The 22,511-nt window shown below is 47.9% G+C and overlaps 1 protein-coding gene across 1 annotated transcript; it reads right to left on the bottom strand.

Annotated features, from left to right (window-relative positions):
* Positions 1–5,608: 5,608 nt before the first annotated feature.
* Positions 5,609–8,870, bottom strand: INS (insulin). The gene is made up of 2 exons (XM_010563895.1): positions 8,684–8,870; positions 5,609–5,745 (listed from the first exon to the last, which is right to left on the bottom strand). The coding sequence occupies exons 1-2, from the start codon at positions 8,868–8,870 to the stop codon at positions 5,609–5,611; spliced, it is 324 nt and encodes a 107-aa protein (XP_010562197.1).
* Between the last annotated feature and the right edge of the window lie 13,641 nt (positions 8,871–22,511).

Below are 22,511 nucleotides of genomic sequence, written 5' to 3'. Positions count from 1 at the left end.
TTCTCTCTCGCCACTGAAATCAGCAGAAGCCCAGGGGCCAAGACAGCATTTATGGGGGATAAGTTTTAAAAATCCCCCGAACGTTCCCATACTAGGTAGGAGAAGCTGGAAAGTTGGGTGTGCGAGATCTGCCGGCAGGCACATCTGCAGAGCCAGGACCCTGCTGGGTCCCAGCCTCCAAAGTGGAGGAGGTTTCTGATAAGTGGAAAAAAGGGTAGAAAATTTTTCCATTGAAACTTCCACAGAACGGTTTATTGTCAATGTAGGGTGGGTGGTGTCATTTATATTTGATTTTCCGTTTTCTGATTGGAAAAGAGGAAGCTGCGTTATTTTCTGAGAAAGAGTTACATTTCAGAAGTTGGCAGTTCTGTAAAACATCCCCACACACAAAATCTAGCATTACAAAGCCCAAACAACAACCTGGAAATCAAAAGCCAAATTTATTTCTGTTATCCATTTTCTTCCAAAATCTGAAAACACTTAGTGGGAAATTTCAGTGTGAGCAACCACGCGCATCCTGGAAATCCTGGCATTTACCAGGCAGAAAAAAAAGCGCCATAATTTGGCCAGCCCTTTCAGCAACAGAAAGGAGGTCAGAGGAGCCCAAATGGTTCATCCACCTTCCACTGTCGCTTCTGAAGCTGGCTGGGGATGGAGGGAAAGGATTGAGGCTCGGATCATTCGCTTGTGTGCTCCTATGGGCTTGTTTCACTTCCCGTTATTGTCCCGGACCTGCTCCCACCTGCTCTGCCCAACAGGACTGGGGGGACGCGAGAGCCAGCCTGGCATTGGACTTGGAAAAAACCAGCCTCCTTCCTCCCTGCAGCATGCCGGAATAATTCACCCAGAGACAATGCACTGGCAATGACTTTTCAGATCAATTTGTAGCCTGACCTAAAGCTTTTTTCATGCCCAGGGTGAAAGGAGAAAGAAGAAGGGCTATTTTTTGTTCCAAATAGGTGTCTTTGGTGAGGTTGATCTAAATCAGAGGGCATTTGGGACGTTAACACTCAATCTGCTCAATGCATGCTTTCCAACTTGAGTCATTGCTGCAAGTCAGTTATTAAGGAATCATGCTGCAGATAAAGAGAGAGGCTGTAAGCCGGTTTAAAATTTCCTAAAAAGCTGATAAGATGGTTAAAAAAAAAAATCCCAAGGTATAGTTTGGCTATTTCTTACATAGAGTGAATCTGTGAGTTCCCAGGGTAATAGACAGCATTCTTCTATCTGTGGCTTCCCAGGAAAGGAAATAATACAGTCGGATTAGCTCCGGAAAAGTGGCAGCCTTCCCTTCCTCTCCAGATAAGCCAGAGCAGCACAGCCCATCCCGCAACCCAGAGGACATGGTCTGTCACCTGGCTGCCGGGGACCCTGCCGGTCGGTGCCCCACAGCAGCTCCCCTCCGTTCCCGTTTCTGTGTGCATCGCACCCCTTTCCTCAAAACCAGAGCAGAGCCCTTTTGGGTAAGAGTTCACGCACGCAGGAAATGGGCAACTTTGGTCCTTTCTTTTCTAGGCAGTGTTAACAACGCGGCAGGCCAAAGAATTTGTCTTGCAATCCCCTCTGTGGCTCAGCTTTCAATTCTCTATTCAAGCAGCATGAATGAACCGAACGAAACCTTTATTTGCATTCTCTTCAAATTGCCCTCCACCGCTAGCATGAGACCTTTGGAAGTTTGTTGCAAGAGTAGCAGAGCCAAGATATTTTAGCCGGGCATGATGCCCCACCGCTACCGCAAAAATCACTTCAAAGCAACTGCTGAGTCAGAATAAAGGGGGCTGGATGCATTTGCTTCCCAAAGATCACAATGCAAAGCCTGGCAAGGGGAGGAACGGGGAGGGAGGTCAATGGATGCAGCATTCCCTGTCCCTGAGTCACTTCTCCTGAAGGACTTCGTAAGATCTGGCATCTCCCAAGCACATCTGAGAGCAGGGAATGGCCTGGGCAAGGGCACAGGGGTTTGAGGGAGGCTTTATAAAGAAATCCCATCCTGGACCACAGTTAAGGACACGCTGGGCTGTTGCCCGTCCTCAGGTTTGGGTGAGGTAGGGGGCTAAAGCTGCTGCTCTGCCACAGCACAGGGTCAGCCAGCTGGCAGCATCACATTTGCAAGCCAAGGAGCCATGTGCTCCAGTGCAGAAAGTGCATAGGGTTGCCTTCCGGCTTCCTTCCCTGGAGTCCCAGAAAAAAGGGGAAAAAGTACCTTTGTTCTCCTCTGGCCTTCACCTTGATGCAGCTTTTAAGAAGTGAAGAGCTGGCCCTTTATGTTATTTTCAGTTCTGGAAAGCAAAGTGAATTCATAAGGACTTTTTTTTTTTTTTTTTTTTTGGTTTTTTCCAGCTTTTATATTGATGCAGTATTTTCTCCTGCACCTCCTGGAGAGCAGTGTAGCTCACCTTATGCCATACGCCTCCAGGACAGCTCTTGCTTTGGGGAGAAAGGGAGCAACAGCAGCTGCATGTGCTCTGCAGAGAGCTCAGACTGCCTGGGTCCCCCCGCAGACGTGGGGCCATCCCTCCCTCCCCACCCTAGGTGGTCACCACTCCCTCCTCTTCCTTTCTCCACCAAGGGACCTGCTGCCTCCTTTTCCCAAAAGGCACAAAGGCAGGGGAATGGTGGAGAATGTCCATCACGGCCCTTCTCTGCTCCTCATCCTTCTCATTTCTGCTGCAGCCCTGAGTAATCATGTGCTGGGCCCCCAGTATGTCCAGACCCCCATCTCATCTAGCATCCAAACCTGCCAAGAAAGTATCGGACTGTATCTTGAGCTGGGTAGGAGAGGATGGTCCTGCCTCATCTTAAGATTTCAAAACAATTCCCAATCTGCGTTTGCTGAAACCTCCTGGAATTTTTCAGCAGAAAGAGATGAGTCCACCCCAGGGTAGCCCAGAGCCTGGTGGTTAGTGTGTGGTCTTGGGCAATCGGGCACAGAGGATGAAATCCCTGCTCTGATGCCTGCAGAGCGGGCACCTGAACATCCCGTGTCCCTTCATCCCTTCGAATCCTGCCTTGCTAAAACCAGTCTGGTCCTGTGGGAAGTGCTGATTTTGATGAATCAATGTTTTCCAGCAAAAAACGTGGCATTTGCAATTTCCCAACCAGTCCTAATTGAGAGCATTCAGAAAACGCAAACAAACAAAGGAGCAAACCAAACAATGGCAGAAGGCAGGAAACGAGCTGGGCATCTCCAAAGAGCTGTCCTCGCCCGAGTATCACTACTGGGGCAAGAGTGCCGGCAGATAAACAGCTCTGGGTTAGACGCAGGAACCACCATGCTCTGCTGTGGGAGTTCGACCTTGCTGCAAGTGACTGCTAGTCCCTTTGGTGCTGAACACGTGTAGGCTATCTCTGTAATGCAAGATGCAGCTCTGATATTACAAATGAGGGCTCTAGACTGCTCCAGTCTGTGCCTGTCCTTGGCATGACGCATGTGCCCCATTCCTAGAGAAGCAGGAGGTGTCTCTATAGACTTGGCTAAATCCTTCTTCTTCCAGCTGTTTCCATCACCACTGTGCAGGACTTGGAGAAGTGCTAGCACCAGTCTGGAAGTCAGGCACCCAAAGTTCCTCATACACCACCTCTTTCTCTTCCAGTATTCATACTTCCAAACTTTCCCATCAGCAGATCTGTACAATTTTGTCAGGTAGGTACAGATGGAGATCTGAGATTTGCACTAGAAAGTCTCAGTCTTGTCTTAGAAGAGCCTCTCTGCTCACTTTCTTTCTTTCCATGGACCCCTGACGCTGAGTGCAGGGTCTTGGTCCTAGGTGATGCAGGACAAGTCCGCTCAACTCCGACAAGACTTGGGTTTTCATCTGTGGAGGGGAGCACTTCTCTTGGATATACTTTCCCTCCAGACCATGCAAGCAGACCTGATGCTCTGCCTTTGGGATCAGGGTGAGATCTCCTTGGGGCGGATGGGTGTATGGGATTGCTGGAACTCCATTGCATGCCTGAATATGATGGTGGCCTTACCATGAACAATAGCTCTGCTATTTTTACTGCAGTGACACCAGTCCTGATCTCATGGGGTACCAGGACAGGTAGAAGAATTGTTTCTAGGGAGTCGCCTTTAGAAACCACTGGAGCTATATGCTGTGAGGTTTGGTGGTAGCCAAGTAGCTCAGAAACAGCAAACATCTTGCCATGCTTTCATAACCACAAGGTTTTGGCCCATGGCTGCCTGACACTGTTGCAAGCTCTGTTGCTGGGAATATTCAGCGGGACCCAGAGGAAGGGGCAATGGAGAGGGATGGAAGGGTGGTCAGGAGCAGCACCAGCAGAGCAGCACTGGTGTGGCAGCTGCAGGAGGGGGCCCCTGTCACGGGCTCTTGGATGCATCAAGGGAGCCCATATGGAGGGTCACCACAGCAAATCACTGATGCTTTCTGATTTCCTATTTTATGGCTGTGTCTTCTTCTCAGCAGCTCCTCTGGCTGCTCTTCCAGCCCTTCAGTTTGCAGTGGTTTTGCCAATTTTGTTCTCCATCCATGATAGGAGCGGAAGCAACGCATCCTGGCAGGGATGAGATGGCAGCTTCCATCTGCACAGCTCCGATGGAGGCAGTTGGATCTGGTTTGGGAAAAGAGGCTGTTAAAACCACAGCCTTCTCTCAGAACAGCTTTCAAAATCTGCCACCAGCAAAATGCAGTCCCAGCCACTGCTGCCACCTCTGCCAGGGTGTGCCCATCCCATGGGCACCTCCTGCGTGGCTTCCACTACACTGGCACAGGAGTCTCTTGGCAGAGGGGACATGACCCTTCCCCACACTCTTTGCCACCCCAGCCAGCTAGCATTGCCGTGGCAGCTTTTCCTCCCAGAAAGCAGCGATTTTGGGGCAGATACTTGAAAGATGTTTGCAGCAACAGGAGCAGGGATGCTGCCCTGAAATGCCCAGCTCTTGGCCAATACACTTAAAACTCCTTTTGGATGAAAACTGCTTTCTGCACGTGACTTGTCGAATACTTGTGAATGACAAGGGTGTCCCACAGCAAGGACTCTGCCTGAGCCTCCCACAAGCAGAAGAGGGAACTGGACACACTTTCTAAATTGGTCATGGCGGTCATCCATGATTTTCTGGGTACAATTAATAGGTGACTTAATTCTTTGCTTAATCTGAACTGTTTCCATTACACAGCTGAGGAAGTTCTGTGTCCCAGCTGCCTGGCTATATTTGGGCTGTGAACTGCAGGAAGTTGATCAGCATGACATTACCACAGATACTCCCCTGTAATGTTTCCCTAGAAAGAGAAATCTTGTTCAAGCCTCTCTGCCCTCTCCTCCTCGTCCCCTGGGCACCGGAGGTACTGGGTGCTTTGCCTATCCACTCTGTCACTGTGTAATCCTCCTCCCTCCCTCCCAGGCAGTTCATTTGGATGGCAGTGTGAACTGATGCGTGGGTCCAGGACCTTTTGAAACTGCATTACCGGAGCACGTACAACGACACCCTAAAGTAAACACCAGTGCCCCCTCCCCGAGACATGGACGCATGAACCGGCACAGTCGTTTAAATAGATCCACAACATTTATTCAATTGCTTTGAAGGTGCAGTAGCATAAGTGCCTGTTTCTACCTGTGGCCCACGAGCTCCCTGCCACTGGCATTGCTGCTAGTTGCAGTAGTTTTCCAGTTGGTAGAGGGAGCAAGTGTTGTGGCAGCATTGCTCGACGATCCCTCTCTTCACTTTCTCAAACTCTTCCTGCTGGAAGGGCAGCTCTCCTACCTCACCGTGCAAGGGACCGCTCACTGCCAGGGAAGAAAAAGATAAGCCATGGGATATCACACAGCATCAGCCCTGGCTGTTGAGTCCTGCAGACACCCCCTTTGCAGATACCAGATTTTTAAGCCAGAGTTGGCTAGAAAATGGGGAGGAAGTTGCAAAGGTTTCCCTGGGTCGATGCTGCTTGTAGCACCTTCAGGCTGTGCGTTTCCTCTCCCAAAATAATCCTGTGGTGCTCAGAAGGAGCCAAGCTGAGTGGATATCAGCAGTGTGAGGGACAAAGGGATACAGGGGCTTTACTGAGGAAGGTGTGGAGAAGAAAAGAAACTAGTGAGCAGCTAGTAAGAAAGATGATAAAATGGGCTGAGAGATGAGTTGCTTGGGACTGCAGCCTCCCTCTGGCAGTTACCCACTCTTCTGGGAGCTTGGGCAAACAACTGGGATGTCCATGGGATTGCAAGGACAGTCCAGTCCTAGGGCTGGATGCATTTCCCAGCTGGTCCTGAACAGCCTGCTCCTGTTGGCTGCCAGGATGTAGCCTCAAGCCGATGGCAAAAGCGTTCATGTGTGTCCGTGTTCACAGCTGGGGACGAGTTTTTAGAAGGAATGATGAATTGGGGGATTTGGACACACACAGAACTCAACAGAATATCTCGTTTGCTGGTAGGAACTTGAAAACTTGCGGACAGAACTGTTCAGGTTTTAGTTGCCAAATATAGAAAATGGCAAATAAAGCAGTGATTTTTCCTGTAGGAAGAAAAGAGCCCCTAACAACAAAAAGAAAATGCCTGGAAAGCGAGAATGAGATGTGGTTTCTAGGGCAATACAAAAGTACAGCACAAGATGCAAAATCCCCAAGCCCCCAAAGTGTGATGCAATGAACGAGGCACAAGAGTAACAAGAAATCATTATGCTAGTGTGCTAGGAGGAAAATTTAGGAAAGATTTAGTCCAGCATTAAGCAGAAGAGGAAATAGCTAGTCAATGTTTTGTGATTTACTTGTCTTCATCCTTCCAGCCAGCTGCGAGCAGACTGTAAACACAACCAGCTTGTGTGACAACAAGATGGTGACTCAGGCAAAAGTCCTGGGAAAAAGGTAGAAAGTCCTCAGCTACTTTCAAACTGGTTGGCCCTGATGAAATTCTCCATACAGTATTTAGGGAATTTAGCTAACGAAACTTCCAACCCATTCATGGCGGTCTTCAGAAACAAATAATCAGAGAAGGGAGCAACTAACAGCCCAGCTGGCCATTCAAAACAAATCATGGCAAACCCTCTGCTATGACATTACCTTGCTTCACCTTCCAAAGACCTCTAAGACTATTTCACAAGATGGTTACATACGCAGGAGAAGGAATCAGATACGGATGAAACCAGTGTGTGATGGGAAGAGAAATGGTAGGAGAGGTGTATCGTAGTCAGAGGAAGTTAAGTGATGGCCCATCTTGAAATGGCTGGGATTTGGCAGGGGTCTCTTCTGCATCTATTACAGTCTCCATTAGTAGCTTGGAAGACAGAAGAGTGTACTTGCTGGATTCATAGAGGAGCCAAAGCTGAGAAGAACTGCAGTTACCCGTCTCCAGGAGAGACATCATCCTTGCATTACAGCTGGAGATGGCCCCATCTAGATACAAATACTGTGTTGAAGGGCAGCTCTCTGGACTGCCTCATGCCACCTGCATTGCCATGCAGACACAAAGTGCTGGACCAGGGGCACTGACCCAGCACTGCACTGCAGGGTGCGTGGGTAGGGCTGTCATCTCCTCCTGGCTCTTGCACTCATCAGTGGTCCAGGAGTCCTAAGAAGGGGAACCAAAGCAGCTCCACCAGCATTTCACCACCACGAAATAAGAGATGATATAAAGCTGCAAGTCTCCTGAAGGGCAAGATTAGTACTAAAAATTATCATTGAAACTACAGAAACACTGAAAAGAGGGGATGCTGTTCAGTAAGAAACGGGAAAGATGCTAAAGGTAGGCAGGAAGACTGCATTGCACATCTAGGACAAGGGTTTGGCTGTGGTAGTGGTCCTTCAAGGACTGCTGATCCATCCAAGGGAGGGCCAAGGCATCCAAGGGAGACAGTGATCACTATCAATCAAGCGTGGAGTGCTGCTTTGAAAAAGGCAAATCACCTGTGTAGACAGGAACATGGTGTGAAAAACATGCAATATTTTTCTTCCAGATTGCTCACTCTACTTGCTGGCAAGGCCTCAACTGGGGTCCTGTACACTTCTCCAGACATCACCAGTCAGTAAGGATGTGAACCAAATGCAGAACAATTTGCATGGACAGACATCTAGAAAATATGACTGGGGGGGTGGGGAAGTCTGGAGGGGATTTAGTTGAGAGCAGGTTAAAACTAGACATTGGAACAGTCTTCAAATATTTTGAAAAGCAGCCATAGAGAAAAAAGGAGTAGACTCTTCCCCATGTTCACTATGGATAAGACAAAAAATAATTTACAGCAAAGAATGTTCAGGTTAGATATTGGGAAGAAACACTCAAGAAGAAGGTCAGTTAAGCATGGGAACAGGCAATTTCAGAAGGCAGAAGAAGATTTCTGACTGGAGGATTTTACGGACATACTAGACAAGCATGTGTCAGGAATAGGATGGGGACAAATGATCCTGTCTTGGGGGCAGAGGGGGGCTTCCTGGGTTCCTTCCACCTCTTTTTTCTATGACCACTCCCAGGCCAGTGTAATGGCCACACAAAGAAATAGACAAGTTTGAGCTTTCAGGCACAATTCCTTTTGCCTCATAAATCCTCTTTCCCTGCATGCCCTCCCATCTGCCTTTTTAACCTGAAGACCTTTTCATTGGCAATGTGATGTTGTTGGTATGTAAAAGGTATTCCTGGCATTCCCCATCAAGGACATTCTTGGTGTCACTGTCAAAGACAGGCGGTTTTTACATTTTGCATCGCATAGCATAAGACTGCATTCACAGTGAGCCTGACTTACCTAGAGGCTGCTCAATGTCCCGTCGGGCTTTGGGGGAGTAGAAGAAACCCCGCTCTCCGCACACCAGGTAGAGAGCCTCCACCAAGTGGGAGCCGCAGAGGTGCTGGTTGGCAGCCGCATGGCTGGTCCCAGGGATGGAAAGAGCGAGAAGGGCCAGGAGAGGCAGTGATCGGATCCAGAGAGCCATGGTGAGCAGGGTGAGGCCTAGGGTTAAGAGGCAGAGGAGACACAGGGAGGTGTAGGAGGGAGAAATAAGTTGTCATCAAGCATCCTATGTCCTTCAGCTCCTTTGGCATGAAAATGAGACCAAAGTAGCAGATGGACCTTCTAAAGATGCCCTAGCTTGAGAGGGAAGGAGAGCTTTCTGCATCAGGCTTTACAAGTCTTTACAGTAAATGACTAATGATTATAACCAGAAGTCCATCTCCATCCACATGCTCACATCAGTCCTGGCCTCCCTGCTGTCTTCCCCCAAAAGGCCAAACGAGACTGGAAGAGCCATCCCACCAAGCCCTGTAGCATACATGCCCAGGAGACCTGAGATAAGCAGACATCTTCAGAGGAAAAACCCTCACTGCTAAGTCAGAAGGGGCTGTTATTTATGATGATGGCCAAAAACCAGTACAACATGCTCAAAGACCTGAGGAAACCTCATCTTCTTGGACTAGTGAGCCAGCACTTGTCACCACCAGCTACGTCAACTTAAGAAAACAGCTCTGCAAAACAAGTAGAAGCTAAAAGAGCAGCAATCAGACTTACCCAAAGAAGGGGCAGCAAGAGATGGAGAGAAGTTTGCTCTGAGAGATGAAGACTGGTTGGGTTGGCTGGTAGTAATATCCCCATTCTCTCTTTCCCATATTTATATGCTTTACTTTAGCCGAAGTGACAGAAGAGCTTACACAAGCTCCACCTCCTTGATGACGCTCTAGCCAAAATTTTTGCTGCTTATGCACATTAATTTCCCTCTATGCAGCATCCACAGGTCTTTATGCAAGTTAAGAGAGAAGCAACAGTTTGCAGTTTCCATCTCATTTCATCTGACCTGTTTTTGCTTCCCTGAAGCTCTGTCCTGAGCCATCAGTGACCCTTTTAGCAGGAGATAATGGCGCTATTACAGCTGCAATGATTACTAATGACACTAATGCTGGCAATAGGCACTGCTGGCATTGAGGCGGCTCAACAGCTGTTCCTAAAATGTAAAATTAAAGGCAAACATGTTAATCTGTTTGATTAATATCACCTTGGAAAGTATGCAGTGATGGGACCAAGTTGTCAGTGAGACCATGCTACTGTCAGGTGTTAGAGGAAGGAAAACACATTATTGCGCTGAGGCTATCTGCAGCCTCACTCACTGGCCATGCGGCACACAGCGAGAGACACGTGTCCACAGCTTGGGCTGGGGGAGAAATACCATCTGCATTTTGCAGGAGACCTTGGGTGGTTGTTTTAGCTCAGCACAAGGCCAGAGTTAGAGCATTTGAAATTTTGTATGTGAAAAAATAAGCTTTTCCCCCTTTGCCCACTGAAAGGCAGGTCCCCTCCTTCATCTGCCAGGTGCCCCTTCAAATTCCTGTTTGGGATTAACCAGAGTAGAGACTCAGTCTCTGCCGTTTGCAGGTGAGAGCTCTGAGCACCTCACCTCTTCTCTCTGGGGCTCTGCCCAAAATGGTGTCTTCAACACCAAGAAACATTTCTGGTAAATCCCAGTGAAAACCAAGAGATAGCTGGTTATCTCCATTCTGGCTGGTAAGTTTGCTTTTAACACGAGGTGATGGGTTTCATGGTTTTCGTGGGTCTGATTTTGGCAACAGACCTCTCTCTTTAACAACATTACCCCATTTTTTGGATACCTCTGTGCTCGACTTTTCTGCCACCAATAGCATGTTTGTAACTTTTTCTGCTTAAAGTATACTTTTTTTTCTGCCTGAAAAGGCCCATTTTAAATACTGAGGATGAGATGATCTTCAAACTTCACATTGCTCTAAATTTTGAGACTACAAGTGCTCAGCACCACTGAAAAGAAGACATTTTCATCTGTTTGAACTCTGCTGCTTGTTTAACTTAGAATAAGCCTTATTCTCCATACACAGTATAAATCAGAAGGAAGTTCACTGAAATCCACAGAATGCCCGGAGGCTTGAACCAAACCCTTGATTTCTTGAGTAGCCAAAGCAATTCCATCCATCAGCATCTAGGAGTTAGGAAGTTCCATACGCCCCTGTCATGGCTTTAAGTGTGAAGTATCATATGTTTGCTAAATGACTACGATTGCAAAAAGGCTGGTGAGAAATGCTAAATCTCTGATGAGCGTACAGGGAGGGGACTCATTTGCTCAAACGGATGCGAGACAGGGTTATCAGTTACATCCCCTGCCATGTAGGTCTTTTGGCCTCCTGTTAATAAATCCAAGTTGTGATGTTCAACTACAGTTAATAGCATTTCTGCAGAACGTGTAACACTATCTCTGTCTCCTTTCCCCTCAGAAAAGATATTGGATGTACTTGAATGACCTAGTGGTATACCCATGAAGAAGGTCTCAGGTTTCAGCAAGATACGAGTACAGGGAATTCACTTACTCAGACCTTCTTTCTACCAGGAGAAGATGGGGAATTAGCAGCTACACAGGATAAAACCTGGCATTTTACCCCATTTGAAGTAGGTTGTTGAAGCCAGGAGCAGAAACCTTGTGCCACTCATGCTTCCTCCAGAGCAGGAAGGCCCCGACTCGGCATCTCACACAAAGGGGACAACTTGCAGAATTACCCTACAGATCCCCTTAGCAGTTGTTTTCCTGCAGTCACCACACTGCATGAGGTCTGATGGATCTCAGTCCAGTGGTCGCCTTGGAAAGGTTCCGGAGCAGGGTGTTCCCCAGGTTAATCACACACTGAGATTTGCCATTTAGCATTTTCCTTCTTGCACTTTGGAACATTACCTGTGCTCACCTGAATTCATGTTTTATTGACAGTGGGACTTTGTAAGGAGGCTCCTCTGTCCACTCTCTTCTCTCTTCTGGGTAGCTTCCCTGCTGGGCTTCCCCCTTCCCCAAGGCTTACCCCACTGATGTAGCAAAAAAAGCTATCTTATTTTGTGTTGGAAGTGCCACACTATTAGTCTGTTGCTTCACTTACTCTTGGCTAACCAAATCCTGGATGTAGCTTTGAAAAGCTTGTGGCATTTCCACAGCATGCCCCAGCAGGGGAAGGGTTGACTGTACCCGAGCATTCAGGAATCCCTCTTGGCTCACTGTAGTTTGGGTGCAGAATTAAGCCAGAAGATTTATTGGAAGGAAAAAAGATATCACGCTGGCTCGAAGTTCAGCATGGGCCAATTTTTTTTTTGCAAAAGTTTCCTACTATGAATTTTTTTTCCCCTTCCAAAATACGATCACTTTGATTATTTATTGGAAACCATATTTTCTTACCATAAATGGTCGTTTGGACTACAAAAAATGCTAGCAGTGATATAAATGGATATAAAATGGATAAAAACTGAGGAAAGTTTTGTCTTAGAGGGAAAACGCCCATGTCAGCAGCAAACTGAGAGAAGGGGCCAAAAAGGGAGCCCATTTCTCAATGGAAAAAGTTTGTCTAAAGAAAAATCTCAGCTCACTCCTTCCAGGTTGGGCTTCCCCATGATTTTCATGTGATTAGGCAGCGACGGGCCAAACGCTCGTCCATCGTTTCAGCTACGCGTGCCTCCTGTGACCCCCCCAGATCCTCAGCTCCACATTGGGCTCACTTGGCCAAAGGGTGGGAGCAGCTGGGTGGGAGTGGGCTGCTCCTGGCTCCTGCCCTTCGTGCTAAACCACCTTTAGACGTGACTTGAAGCCACCTCCCTCACTCACATCCCCCCGACCCCAAGCAGTTGCATCAGTGGGAACGAGGTTTAGGCAATCCCTGGTGTCATGTAATCAAGTTTTACAGTCCGTTGCCAGCACAATAAAATCTTTACTACTGTAGATGTCTAGCATTTTCGAACCCTGTCCTGAAAAAATAACAAGCCCGCTATGGGGGAACTAGTTAACAATTACAAGTTTGTGCAAGTTTTACTGACAGCAAAGGTCAGGTCTGGAGGCGAGTGGGTTCTCGGAGAGCACCAGGGGACCCTGAAACGCCACCCACATCCCCGCCACTGCTTTCATGCTCAGCAGCCACCGTCGGGGCTGCTCTGCCCGTCCCCGGGTGTGTGTTGCCCCAAAAGTGGAGCTGAGAGCAACGCAGCAGTGACAGCCTGCCTCCTTTTCCCTGGAGGGCAAATTCAGTGGCTTGTGAAACAAATAGCCCCAGAGGAGGAACCTCCTGCCAATGCACCCCTGTGCTGCACCAGCAGCCTGCCGAAACATGGTCCTGAGGCACCCGGAGGGGTCTGCACCCCCAAGAGCAGCTTTTGGTGGTGGCCAGCCCCCAGGAGGTGCTCCACTATGGCCACTGGTAGCTGGGGATGTGTAGTTGGGGCAATGCGTTCAAGTACATGGGCCGTTGGAGCTACAGAGGTGTAGCTTTTGACTCGGTACAGGGAAATGGAGTCCCCGCGGTTGCCCCCTCCAGGCTTTGCTCCGCTCCCCATGCAGGGTGCAGCAGCAGCCGGTGGCATGGCGCAGAGCAGGGAAGCTGGCATCCGTGGTGCGCCTTGTCTCCGTGTGGTTTCCAGCAGCTGTGATCCCGTTGAGTGTCCAAGCACCCATGGAGCGGCAGCGTGTGACTGTCCCGCCAGCGGCAGTGGCGCGAGTCGAAGGGTGGGGAGGTGGACCTGGCACTGAGGAGGGTCCTTAATCACAGGAATGCTTGCAACCAAATCCTGAGATGCCTGCAGAGATACGTGGCAGGTGGGGCAGCCGCCATGGGCTTGGGGCTGGGGGGAGAGGGGGCTGCTATAGAAGGGTGAGGCTCTGCGGCTTATCTGCAGCCACACAATGAGAGATGCCCTTGCTTCAAAAGGGGCATTGTGCAAGCAGAGAAGGGGACCACTCACTGGGATACAAGTAATCTCAGCTGCTTCTATAAACTACTCCAGGCAGCAGCCTGGGTGCAGGGCACGTGAGCCATCCCCATCACCCCGCCAGCCACCAGGCTCAAGGGAGAGGCTCCTGCCAGACTGCGGATTTCACAATGTTCCAGGCTCTTCCAGGCCAGGGACATTATCTTGCTGCTTAGAGCACAAAGGGTTGATTCATAAAATGGAGGATGTAACCCAAAGCCCAGTGTAACCAACCAGGTCTGGCCAATCAGTTTCTGTCACCTTTGGGTTAGCTGCTAACAGCAGAGAGGGTTGTGAGTCCATCCGCACCTCTGGAGATGCAGCTTACTGGTAGAAGACGATCCAGGGAGCAACTCAGAAGAGCCAGTAGCTTTCACGAGAGGACAAGGGAGTTTCCGAAGTGTGCTGTGGCTCTGAGAACAGCCTCCTGCAACCCAAACCCTCTGGCCGTCCCTCCTGAGTACATCACACCTCTCAGCAGGGAAATGCTGGCCTTTGGCCAGCCCAGCTCACTGGGGACCATGGAACCAGCAAATTGGTTTGGCTGCACCTTGCTCAAGCCCCCCCTGGCCTCTGCAGGCTCAAACCTCTACACAAGTACAGCTACCCAAGCAAAATAGACCAAATGTAATGATCTCTAGGGTAAAGCTCCCAAAATCTTTCCCATCCACCTTGGGAAGAGCATATGTGAGGTTATAAATATAGATGGAAAAAACAAGTGTCCTCCTTTTAACCCCATTAAAATATTACTGGCCACATATTTTTTGAGAAAGTAGAGGAGAAAATAGCACCTAAAAGCTGCTAATAGTTCCTAGACACAGCTATTAGCAGATGCAGCAGAACAAATTAGTGTGTTTAACAATGAGGAGAAGATGAAATCTGTGGCTATTAATGGCCCAAAAGTAATCCTTGGCCTAGATAGAGAAACATTAGAAGAGGTGATGAAACCATACTAGAGGACAAGTAGTGAACAACAAAAGCAACAAATAACTTCCACAGAGTGGAGACACGCTGGAAAAGTAGCCTGAATCAGCACCAATCCAAAAATACACATTTTCAGCACTGATACCACTTCTGTCCTTCTTCATGTTGTGGAAATCCATGAGAACAACCAAAGAGGATCTTGACCTGGTCCTCAGGAAGCAACCACAAGAGGGGCCATTGAGTCCATCAGGGAGTTTTCTCCAGTGTCCACAACTGTAGGCACTGAAGTCTTAGGGTGCCACCACCATGGCTTCCACAGCCGGTGGCATCACAGGCACCACTTGGAAAGCAAAGGCATGGATGACCTGGAGAAGCCTTTGGTGAAATAGAGAAGAAGATGACCTGGTCCTTGGCCACTGTGCTGGAAAGCATGGGCAGGCCACCAGAGAGCAGCAGACATAGCAGAAATCAATGGGTGCTCTAGCCAGTTGAGGCAGTGAGGGGGTAAGGAGTGAAATGCCAAAAAAATGAAGGAATGGTTTTTGCTGGCTCAGGCTGGATTTGTCCTCTGCTGTAAAGTGGTCTCACAGATTGAAAATAAATGATCATGTAACATACTTCTGTGTTGTCTGCCACTGCTCATCTCTGCAGCTGTGGGTGCACTGTTGACATGTGTCACAGTGTCTCTGATGATAAAATTGGGGACTGCAAGTGATACTGTAAGGGGACATTGAGGAACAACGTACTCATTCTCGCACTACACTTTCTGCTGAGTTTAAATATGAAGATTTGAGACCCTGTTTTCTAGAATAAACTTTACTTTAAAAGCCACTGCTTTGCTATTAGGGTGCTCTTGGAGGTTTTGGCTAACGCTGCCCTGATGCTGCTGCCCCGAGGCCCCACTTTTCTCCAGGAGATGTGGCTTGCTATCTGGAGGTACCACTCGCGCCTTCGCAGGGTGCTCCAAGCTTTAGCACTTCAGATGCCTCCAGCTGGGTTGGGACCCAAGACAGGAGCTGTGATTTCTTCCACCTTCCCCCTCACTCCCACAGCATCACCCACGTGGGAATCGGTGTTTCGCCGACCAGCACAGCTCTGCACCAAAGGACCTTTGCTAACACAGCATCCGGCAGCGAATAAAACCCAACCCACCATTGCTCTTGTCAGCAGCGGCTGCTCCTAGGCATCCATCTCCCTGGTGTTATCACCAGCACCGCTGGTTATTCCTCGCTCCCAGGATGCTCTGCCAGGACCGGGAGGTGCCGAGGACTTGCAGAAGGGCTGACCCCCTCCCTGCTCGCAGTCGGCCGGACCCCACTGTAGAGTGCTCTGATCTTCCCTGCCAGGGCATGGGGACTCCCTGGTCCGATATCATTAATTATCACCGGGTAAGTGGATTGTTTTGAACACTTAAAGCTACTTTAAGGATTTGGAGGCACACCGGTAACTGGTCCGTAGGCTTGCCTATGGGTTCCTAGACAAGGAGGTGTAAATCCTACTGATAAGGCTTGTTAATGTTAGGGGGCTGGGGAGGGAGAGATGAGGGGGTGTTTGGAGCCAGGCACAGGGATCTCCAGGGGCCAGGAGGGGTGAGCCTGCCGCTGCAGCCCCCTCCTCCTGCCGGGGAGCCCCGGGCTGGGGGGAGGCACTGGGGTGCTGCGGGCAGCCGGGGTCAGGCTGATTTACAGCAGCGGAGGAACCGGGGCTGTTAATTCAAAGTTGCCGCTTATCGGTGTTTAGAAAGCAAGCTCCGATCTGTTGGTTAGCAATTTGGCCTTTGCTGTAAATAGAGGGGCCCTGCGCTTTGCTCTGACATTTTTGTCCTTATTATCTTGTTTCAGCCTCTGAGGGAGGTGGGAGAGTTATTTAAGGCTGACCTTAGTGGAAGGAAAATGAACAACTCCCTTACCCCACCCTGTTTTTCTCTCTGCCGTCCTGGGTAACAACTGTTGCATTGAACTATCTGTGCGAGATACTTAATCCTCCACCAACCCTGCAAATATTTTGTAGATCAATTCACCCTGCTGTGCCCAGAGAAAATAATCGCAAAGAGACCACGTAGAACTAATGAAGGGAGTGAAAAAATGGATTTTGCATCGTTATCCCTCCAGGAAAATCAGTGAAGATGGGCCTTGACCCCATCAGGCGCTGGAGCTCACCACTGAGCCTGTCCGGTCTTGCATCACTGCGGTTCAGGTCTAATTCAAACCTGTGTTTCACATGAGTTTCAAAACCAGTTGCTCCATCCCAAGCTAAACCTCTGAACATCACTTACAGAAACACGTGGTAGTGGCTGGTTGGAGGTGGTGGGAGTATTTTGGATTTGGGGAAATATAGATTGTGATGCAAACCCTCTACAGTTCTGGAGGAGAGGATTTGGGGGACGTGCAGGGAGTCTGGGTGGGGTGGGTACATGGTTTTGGGAGGCTTGCAGTACAGGAGTCAGTATGTGCATGTGCTCCAGCTGCTCCTGGGTGATATACACCGTGTACAAGGTGGTCGAAGCGAATTCATTAACAGAGACATGAAGAAACCCTCCTTCATTTGAAGCACAGCACCTGCAAGTCTGAAAAATGTCCAATCTCCAAATACTTGTTTTATTGACCTGCCACCACCAACCCTACCAGCTGCACAAGAGTGCTGCAAGGCTATGGTAGCACATCTGGGGTGCAGTCACATAGGTTTTTAAATCCCTTACCTAATCTTTGCAAACCTTTCTATTCAGTTAAAAAAAACAAAAAGCAACCCCCCCCCAAAAAAACCCTCCTGATCAGTTTTCAAGACATTTCAGATACTTTCTGCTTTCAGCCATGCCAGAAAAATGTCAAAAGATCATCTTTCCCCTAGAAAACCTAGTGTTTTCCCAATCATTGTAATGAACAAGTGTAGGAAAACTGAAAACAAATTCTTTGCAGTGTAAAGTGCAGTACCTTTTCTGGTCCCTGGGGAAAAAAACAAGTCTGATTTGAGCTGGATTAGCAGTACGAATGACAGCTCAGGTCAGCTGCAGCCTTATCCAAATCAATTCCCATCTCCAGGGGGGCGGTGCGTGTGTGCGCGCATACCTGCGGCTATAGGATTTGTAAATAATTGAGTTCTTCTGATCCGTACCATCACAGCACAAGAAGAAAGATTTGGTCCTGAGGGGGCTGACAGAGGTTCAAGCCCCAGATCTGCCACTTAGACGCTTCTTCCCAAAGCTGTTTAGGCATGTAATTACTTTTCAGGCTCTGCGCCTGGTCTGAGTCTCTCTGATTCTCTGCCTCCTTTTATCTGTCAGCCTTTTACAGGGACAAGAGTACTTCTCTACCTCCCAAGCGTGTAATGAAGATGAATTCATTACAGCTGTAACACTTTAACGAGCGCTATGAAGATACAGGGTATCCTTACAAGTCCTAAATTAGGAAACTCCCTCTCAGACACTGCTGGGGAGCCCGGATGCATAGTCCAGACCTGTGCCGGCAACACATTAATCCACCTCTGCCCGTGATTCTGGAAGGCATTTAACCAGAGAAAGAGTCTGGCTTTCATGTAAAAGCCAAGCTTGCAGCAGTGACTGGAATTAGTTTCCTTAAACATAAGGATAACTGGAGTAGGAAACACTTATGTGGCCTTGGGCATCTCTTCTGGTCTCCGGGGGTGCATTCCAGTTCCTGGGCATCCTGTATCCCATCCACCACTCCCACATGGATGCAGCAGATGCCTTAGGTCATCTAAAATAGTCCCTATGCTTAAGCAAGCAGGATCCTCCCCTAATTACTCTTAGAAGGGGTTCAACACATTTAGGCTCAGAGTTGCATAGCCTGGTTACACGCAAACCAGACTACATTACCAGGCACAGTGCACACGCCGGCATTCCTACATGGCCAGCATTACTGGAACTGAACAGAAATAGTGAGAAATGCTGGGAGAGAAAGCACGTAGCGAAGGCAAGCCCCCTGGTGTGTTACTATTTAAAAGAGACCTCCCAACTACTGTTCCATGCATAATTGTGCAATTGGTAATATCCTGGCAAAGAAAGGCTTAGATCAGCTCGTCTGCAAACAAGGGACCATTTTTCACCTCCAAGTTAACATTTTGCATGAGCACAAGTTGCGGATCTCCTGCAGTAACGGGCTCCAGGTTGGATTTTGCGTACTGCCTGCAGGCAAGATGGCTGGCTGACTTGAATCTGGACAGCAGAAGGACGCAAGAGCCAAACTCAGGATGCTAGACCAGAAATATAATTTTTTTATTCTTAATATCATGTCAGCAGCAGCACGATTCCAAAATGAAAAATAATTCTGTTTCGTATTTCTTTACGCAGAGAGACAGACAGACAGATCCACCCACAACAGCAGCAGCGACAACAGCAAGAGACTGCTCAGCGAGGCACTGGGACACGCAGATACCAGAGGGGACGGTGGGGCCTGGCTCCGAGGAAGGTTCTTCTCCTTTCTTCCTCCCTCACCAGCCCATGCTCCATCTACAGGAGGGTTTAACCTGGGCTGACCCATCACCTTGGCTTTCTCCAGGTCACTTTTTATAGAGCTTGCAACCACTTTTGGTAAGGTCTGGGGAAATGGCATGAAGGCTCCCATGACCCACCCAAAGGACATGAGCTCATGCTTAGATCTAAGCAGCCACATAATCCTACAAATCTGTTCCACTGTCAGGAAAAAGGAATTTATAACATCTTTTGGTGGAGGGTGTGACTGAGTAGATCCTCAAAGTCTTTTCCTCTGAGCAATTTCATTCAAGGCAACTCTACAAATCTGACCGGCCTTGTGCACAATACTTCAGGGATACCTTAAGATGAAATTTAAAGCATGGGAAAAATCTAAGACAACTCAGGAAAAAGTCTAAAACCAGGAATATTGGAGGGCTACAGGAAATCCCAACAATATCAGAGATTACAGCAGGGGCTGTGGGCGCCTCTCGAGCCCACAGGAAGCTGATGGGTGATAGAGACCAAATGTTCCCCAGTACAGGAGAACGGATGAAGGCAGACTCAAGGATCCACCGCCTCTGTTAGTGGGACTGGTATGGGAAGCAGCAATAATCCATGCCGACCGAGCCAAGGCACCTTCAGAATATCAGCTGCTTCAACGGGAAAATTGTGTTTTAAAAGAGTCTATCAAGTGACTTGAAATAAGTTTGTCTTTAGAAAAGGAATACCATCTAGTGGCCCAAAAAGGCAATAAGGACGTGCAATGGCAATTAGAGAATCAGATGAATTTAGAAAAAGAGAAGGAAAAGCTGCAGAAGTAAAGAGAGGGATTAACATATATAGTGCAGTGATTCACCCTGGAGCAAGGGAGAGCTCCAAAGGGACCTGATCATAGTAAATGCAAAGCTAAAATTAGACACTTTCAAAAGCAGATTGGGATGCAAAAATTAAAAATAACTGCTGTAGCTGCAGGAAGTGGTGGAGAGAACTGGATCGGGAGCCATCAGAGAAAGATGATTTCAAGGATGATATGGGCAAATGAGAAAGAAAGAGAAGTTGGGAATAGCAGCATATCCCACAAAGACTGCAAGTGCTATCCTGGGGCAGACAGGTACAGCAGCTCAAACTGCTGTAGCTGATAAAATGAAAAAAAGTGACCCCAAGGCAGGTAGCTGCAGATATGAAGCCACTGAAAGGAAGCACAACAGTAGATTGGAGTGTGCGACTTAGAGAAATTGCTTCAAATTTTGAATTAAATGGGAATTAAGCAGTAAATTGATTAGAGCCTGTGCTCCACCAGCTTTTATTCATTGCACATTGGGCACCTCCTTGAACATTTCATCAAGCCATCATGGGCATTTCATCAAATTGCCCAGCAGAATGGTAAGACGAGGATGCAATTGGCAGCATTAACATGAGTCCATAAGCTTGAGGAAGATGGAGAGCCTTTAATGAACTGATGGGAAGCTGCTCAAATGTCAGCAGGACACGATACCACGTACCAACCACCCACACCCAATGGAGCACAGGTATCTCCATTGCCCCTGGCAGCCCCGAGGCCGAGTCAGGCTCCTTGGACAGCAGATGAATTAGGAGAGCTAGCGGCACAAATGCACCCCCACAATTCACAGCAAACTCCCATATGGCAAAATGCAGGGGAAGAAGCAATTTACAGAGTTGCTTTCACATTAAGAGACAAACAATATACTTTTATTTGCATCCCACAGGGCTGAGCACCTGCCCCGCTGCACACACTTGCATTAGAAAAGTGTTTGAATGATGGTATCTGAGAGACAAAGAAAAGAAATTGTCTTATGTGAATAATATTCGGGGACCACAGCTACAGAAGAAGAGGTACAAGAGAGAAGTAGCTGAGTTTTAAAATTAATAGACCAAAAGGGATTTAAAGTCAATTTGAATATGGCACAATTAATGCAACCCCAGGTTAACTGCTTGGGAATTCGAACTGGTGAAATAAGAAGATGGATAGATGCTAGAAAGGTTAAGCTTTCTGTGAAATAAAGACTCCCACTAATCAGTCCCAACTCTGAAGAGTGCTGGGAGGATTTAATTTCTTATGGCAGCATATCTATAACTGTGCTAGTATCTTCTGGAAGCATATCCATCTTTGCTAGTACCAGCAGAGCATTATGGAAATGACAGAAAAAGAATCAAGAAGGGAGCTGGAGCAAAGAGCAAGACCGTGCTTTATCTAACATGAAAGAAGCTGCTTGAAAATCTCCTGCACTAAAATTCCCAGTCAAAGAAAAATTATTTGTAATAAGAATTCCAACATGAGCTGATTCTGTGGGGGCAGTACTGTTCCAGAAAAATAGTGAAGGAAAATGGATACCGGCAGCATGAGTCCTCCTCTCTCCAGGGGCTGCACCAAAATTTCCGGGGCCATAAGAAAGCCTGGCTAGAGGCAGTCTGGCCTGTGATAGTCTTTGAGGCTTTCCCCCTTGATAGTCCAGTTGTACGCTAGTCTACTCATACTCTGCTCTTAAGCACAAAGAGAAGAAATGGTTATTAATATGGATATCTTTTTTAAGGAAACTGGTAATAAACCAAAGGTATTGTGCACTCAATGGGAGTGCTAAATTTGAACAAGAAGGAAAAATAATCTGAGATATTGCTATTAGAGGAATGAGGGAAAAAATAGTGGGGAAACTAGAGAAAGGATCATGCCAAGGAGCTTACAGGCTGTCAGTAAAAGACAAACCCCTCACAATATCTCTCTACAGATAGCTACTATGCTGATAATAGAATAAAATACTGGATGCATGAGAGGGAGAAAGGCGATGGCAAACACATAATGGGACACCATGAAGAAAACAGGAGGTTTATTTCACAAGTCTAGAGGGAGAGTGGGAATAAAATATGTGTAAAGGGTGTTAAAGTACATGGGAAGACTGAAAGCAATACTGAGAAACAATTTAGTGAGCAAGTAGATAAATTGACTCAGAGTTTGTTTACTGCAGCCCCAACGAGGAATCAGCTAAAAGGAAAAATGGGATGGATACTGTGGCTGGCTGAATGAGAGCAAGTTATCTTAGACTGTCATAGTAAGTTACATAAAGGAGTACAGGGTACTCTGAAAAGAGTGCAAAGAATTTATATTTGGCCCCAAATGAAGCAAGAAATAAAGGACATAAATAAAAACTGCATAAGGCATACAATGATGCAAAAGTGGACTACTAAAAGAAAGCTGCCAACTCTACTGCACTGGCTAAACCGAGGACCTCGGCAAATACTGCAAAGGGATCATCCAGGTAAACTGTCACAAACTAAAGAAGGTTATCAGTATCTCTTTGTCACTATGAATATCTTTCCAGGGTGGATTGAGGCTCTTCCACCTAAAAGGAATACAGCCGCTTGAACTGTAAAAATGCTGTTAAAGAGAATTGTCCATAGGTATGGAACAGCAGCTGAGATAGGATGAGATGAAGAGCGGGGCGGGGGGGGGGGGGGGGGGGGGAGGGGGGGAAGATGAGC

Source organism: Haliaeetus leucocephalus, unplaced genomic scaffold, assembly GCF_000737465.1.
Source record: "Haliaeetus leucocephalus isolate CR32 unplaced genomic scaffold, Haliaeetus_leucocephalus-4.0 Scaffold173, whole genome shotgun sequence".
Taxonomy (NCBI): domain Eukaryota; kingdom Metazoa; phylum Chordata; class Aves; order Accipitriformes; family Accipitridae; genus Haliaeetus; species Haliaeetus leucocephalus.
This window is presented reverse-complemented; position numbering and strand designations above follow the sequence as displayed.

What these genes read in the sequence shown, in the direction of transcription:
- INS (XM_010563895.1), bottom strand. Translation starts at nt 8,870, where the DNA reads ATGGCTCTCTGGATCCGATCACTGCCTCTCCTGGCCCTTCTCGCTCTT. An exon ending in GGACATTGAGCAGCCTCTAG is followed by an intron (nt 5,746 to 8,683) that starts GTAAGTCAGGCT and finishes CTTCCCTGGCAG; the next exon opens with TGAGCGGTCCCTTGCACGGT.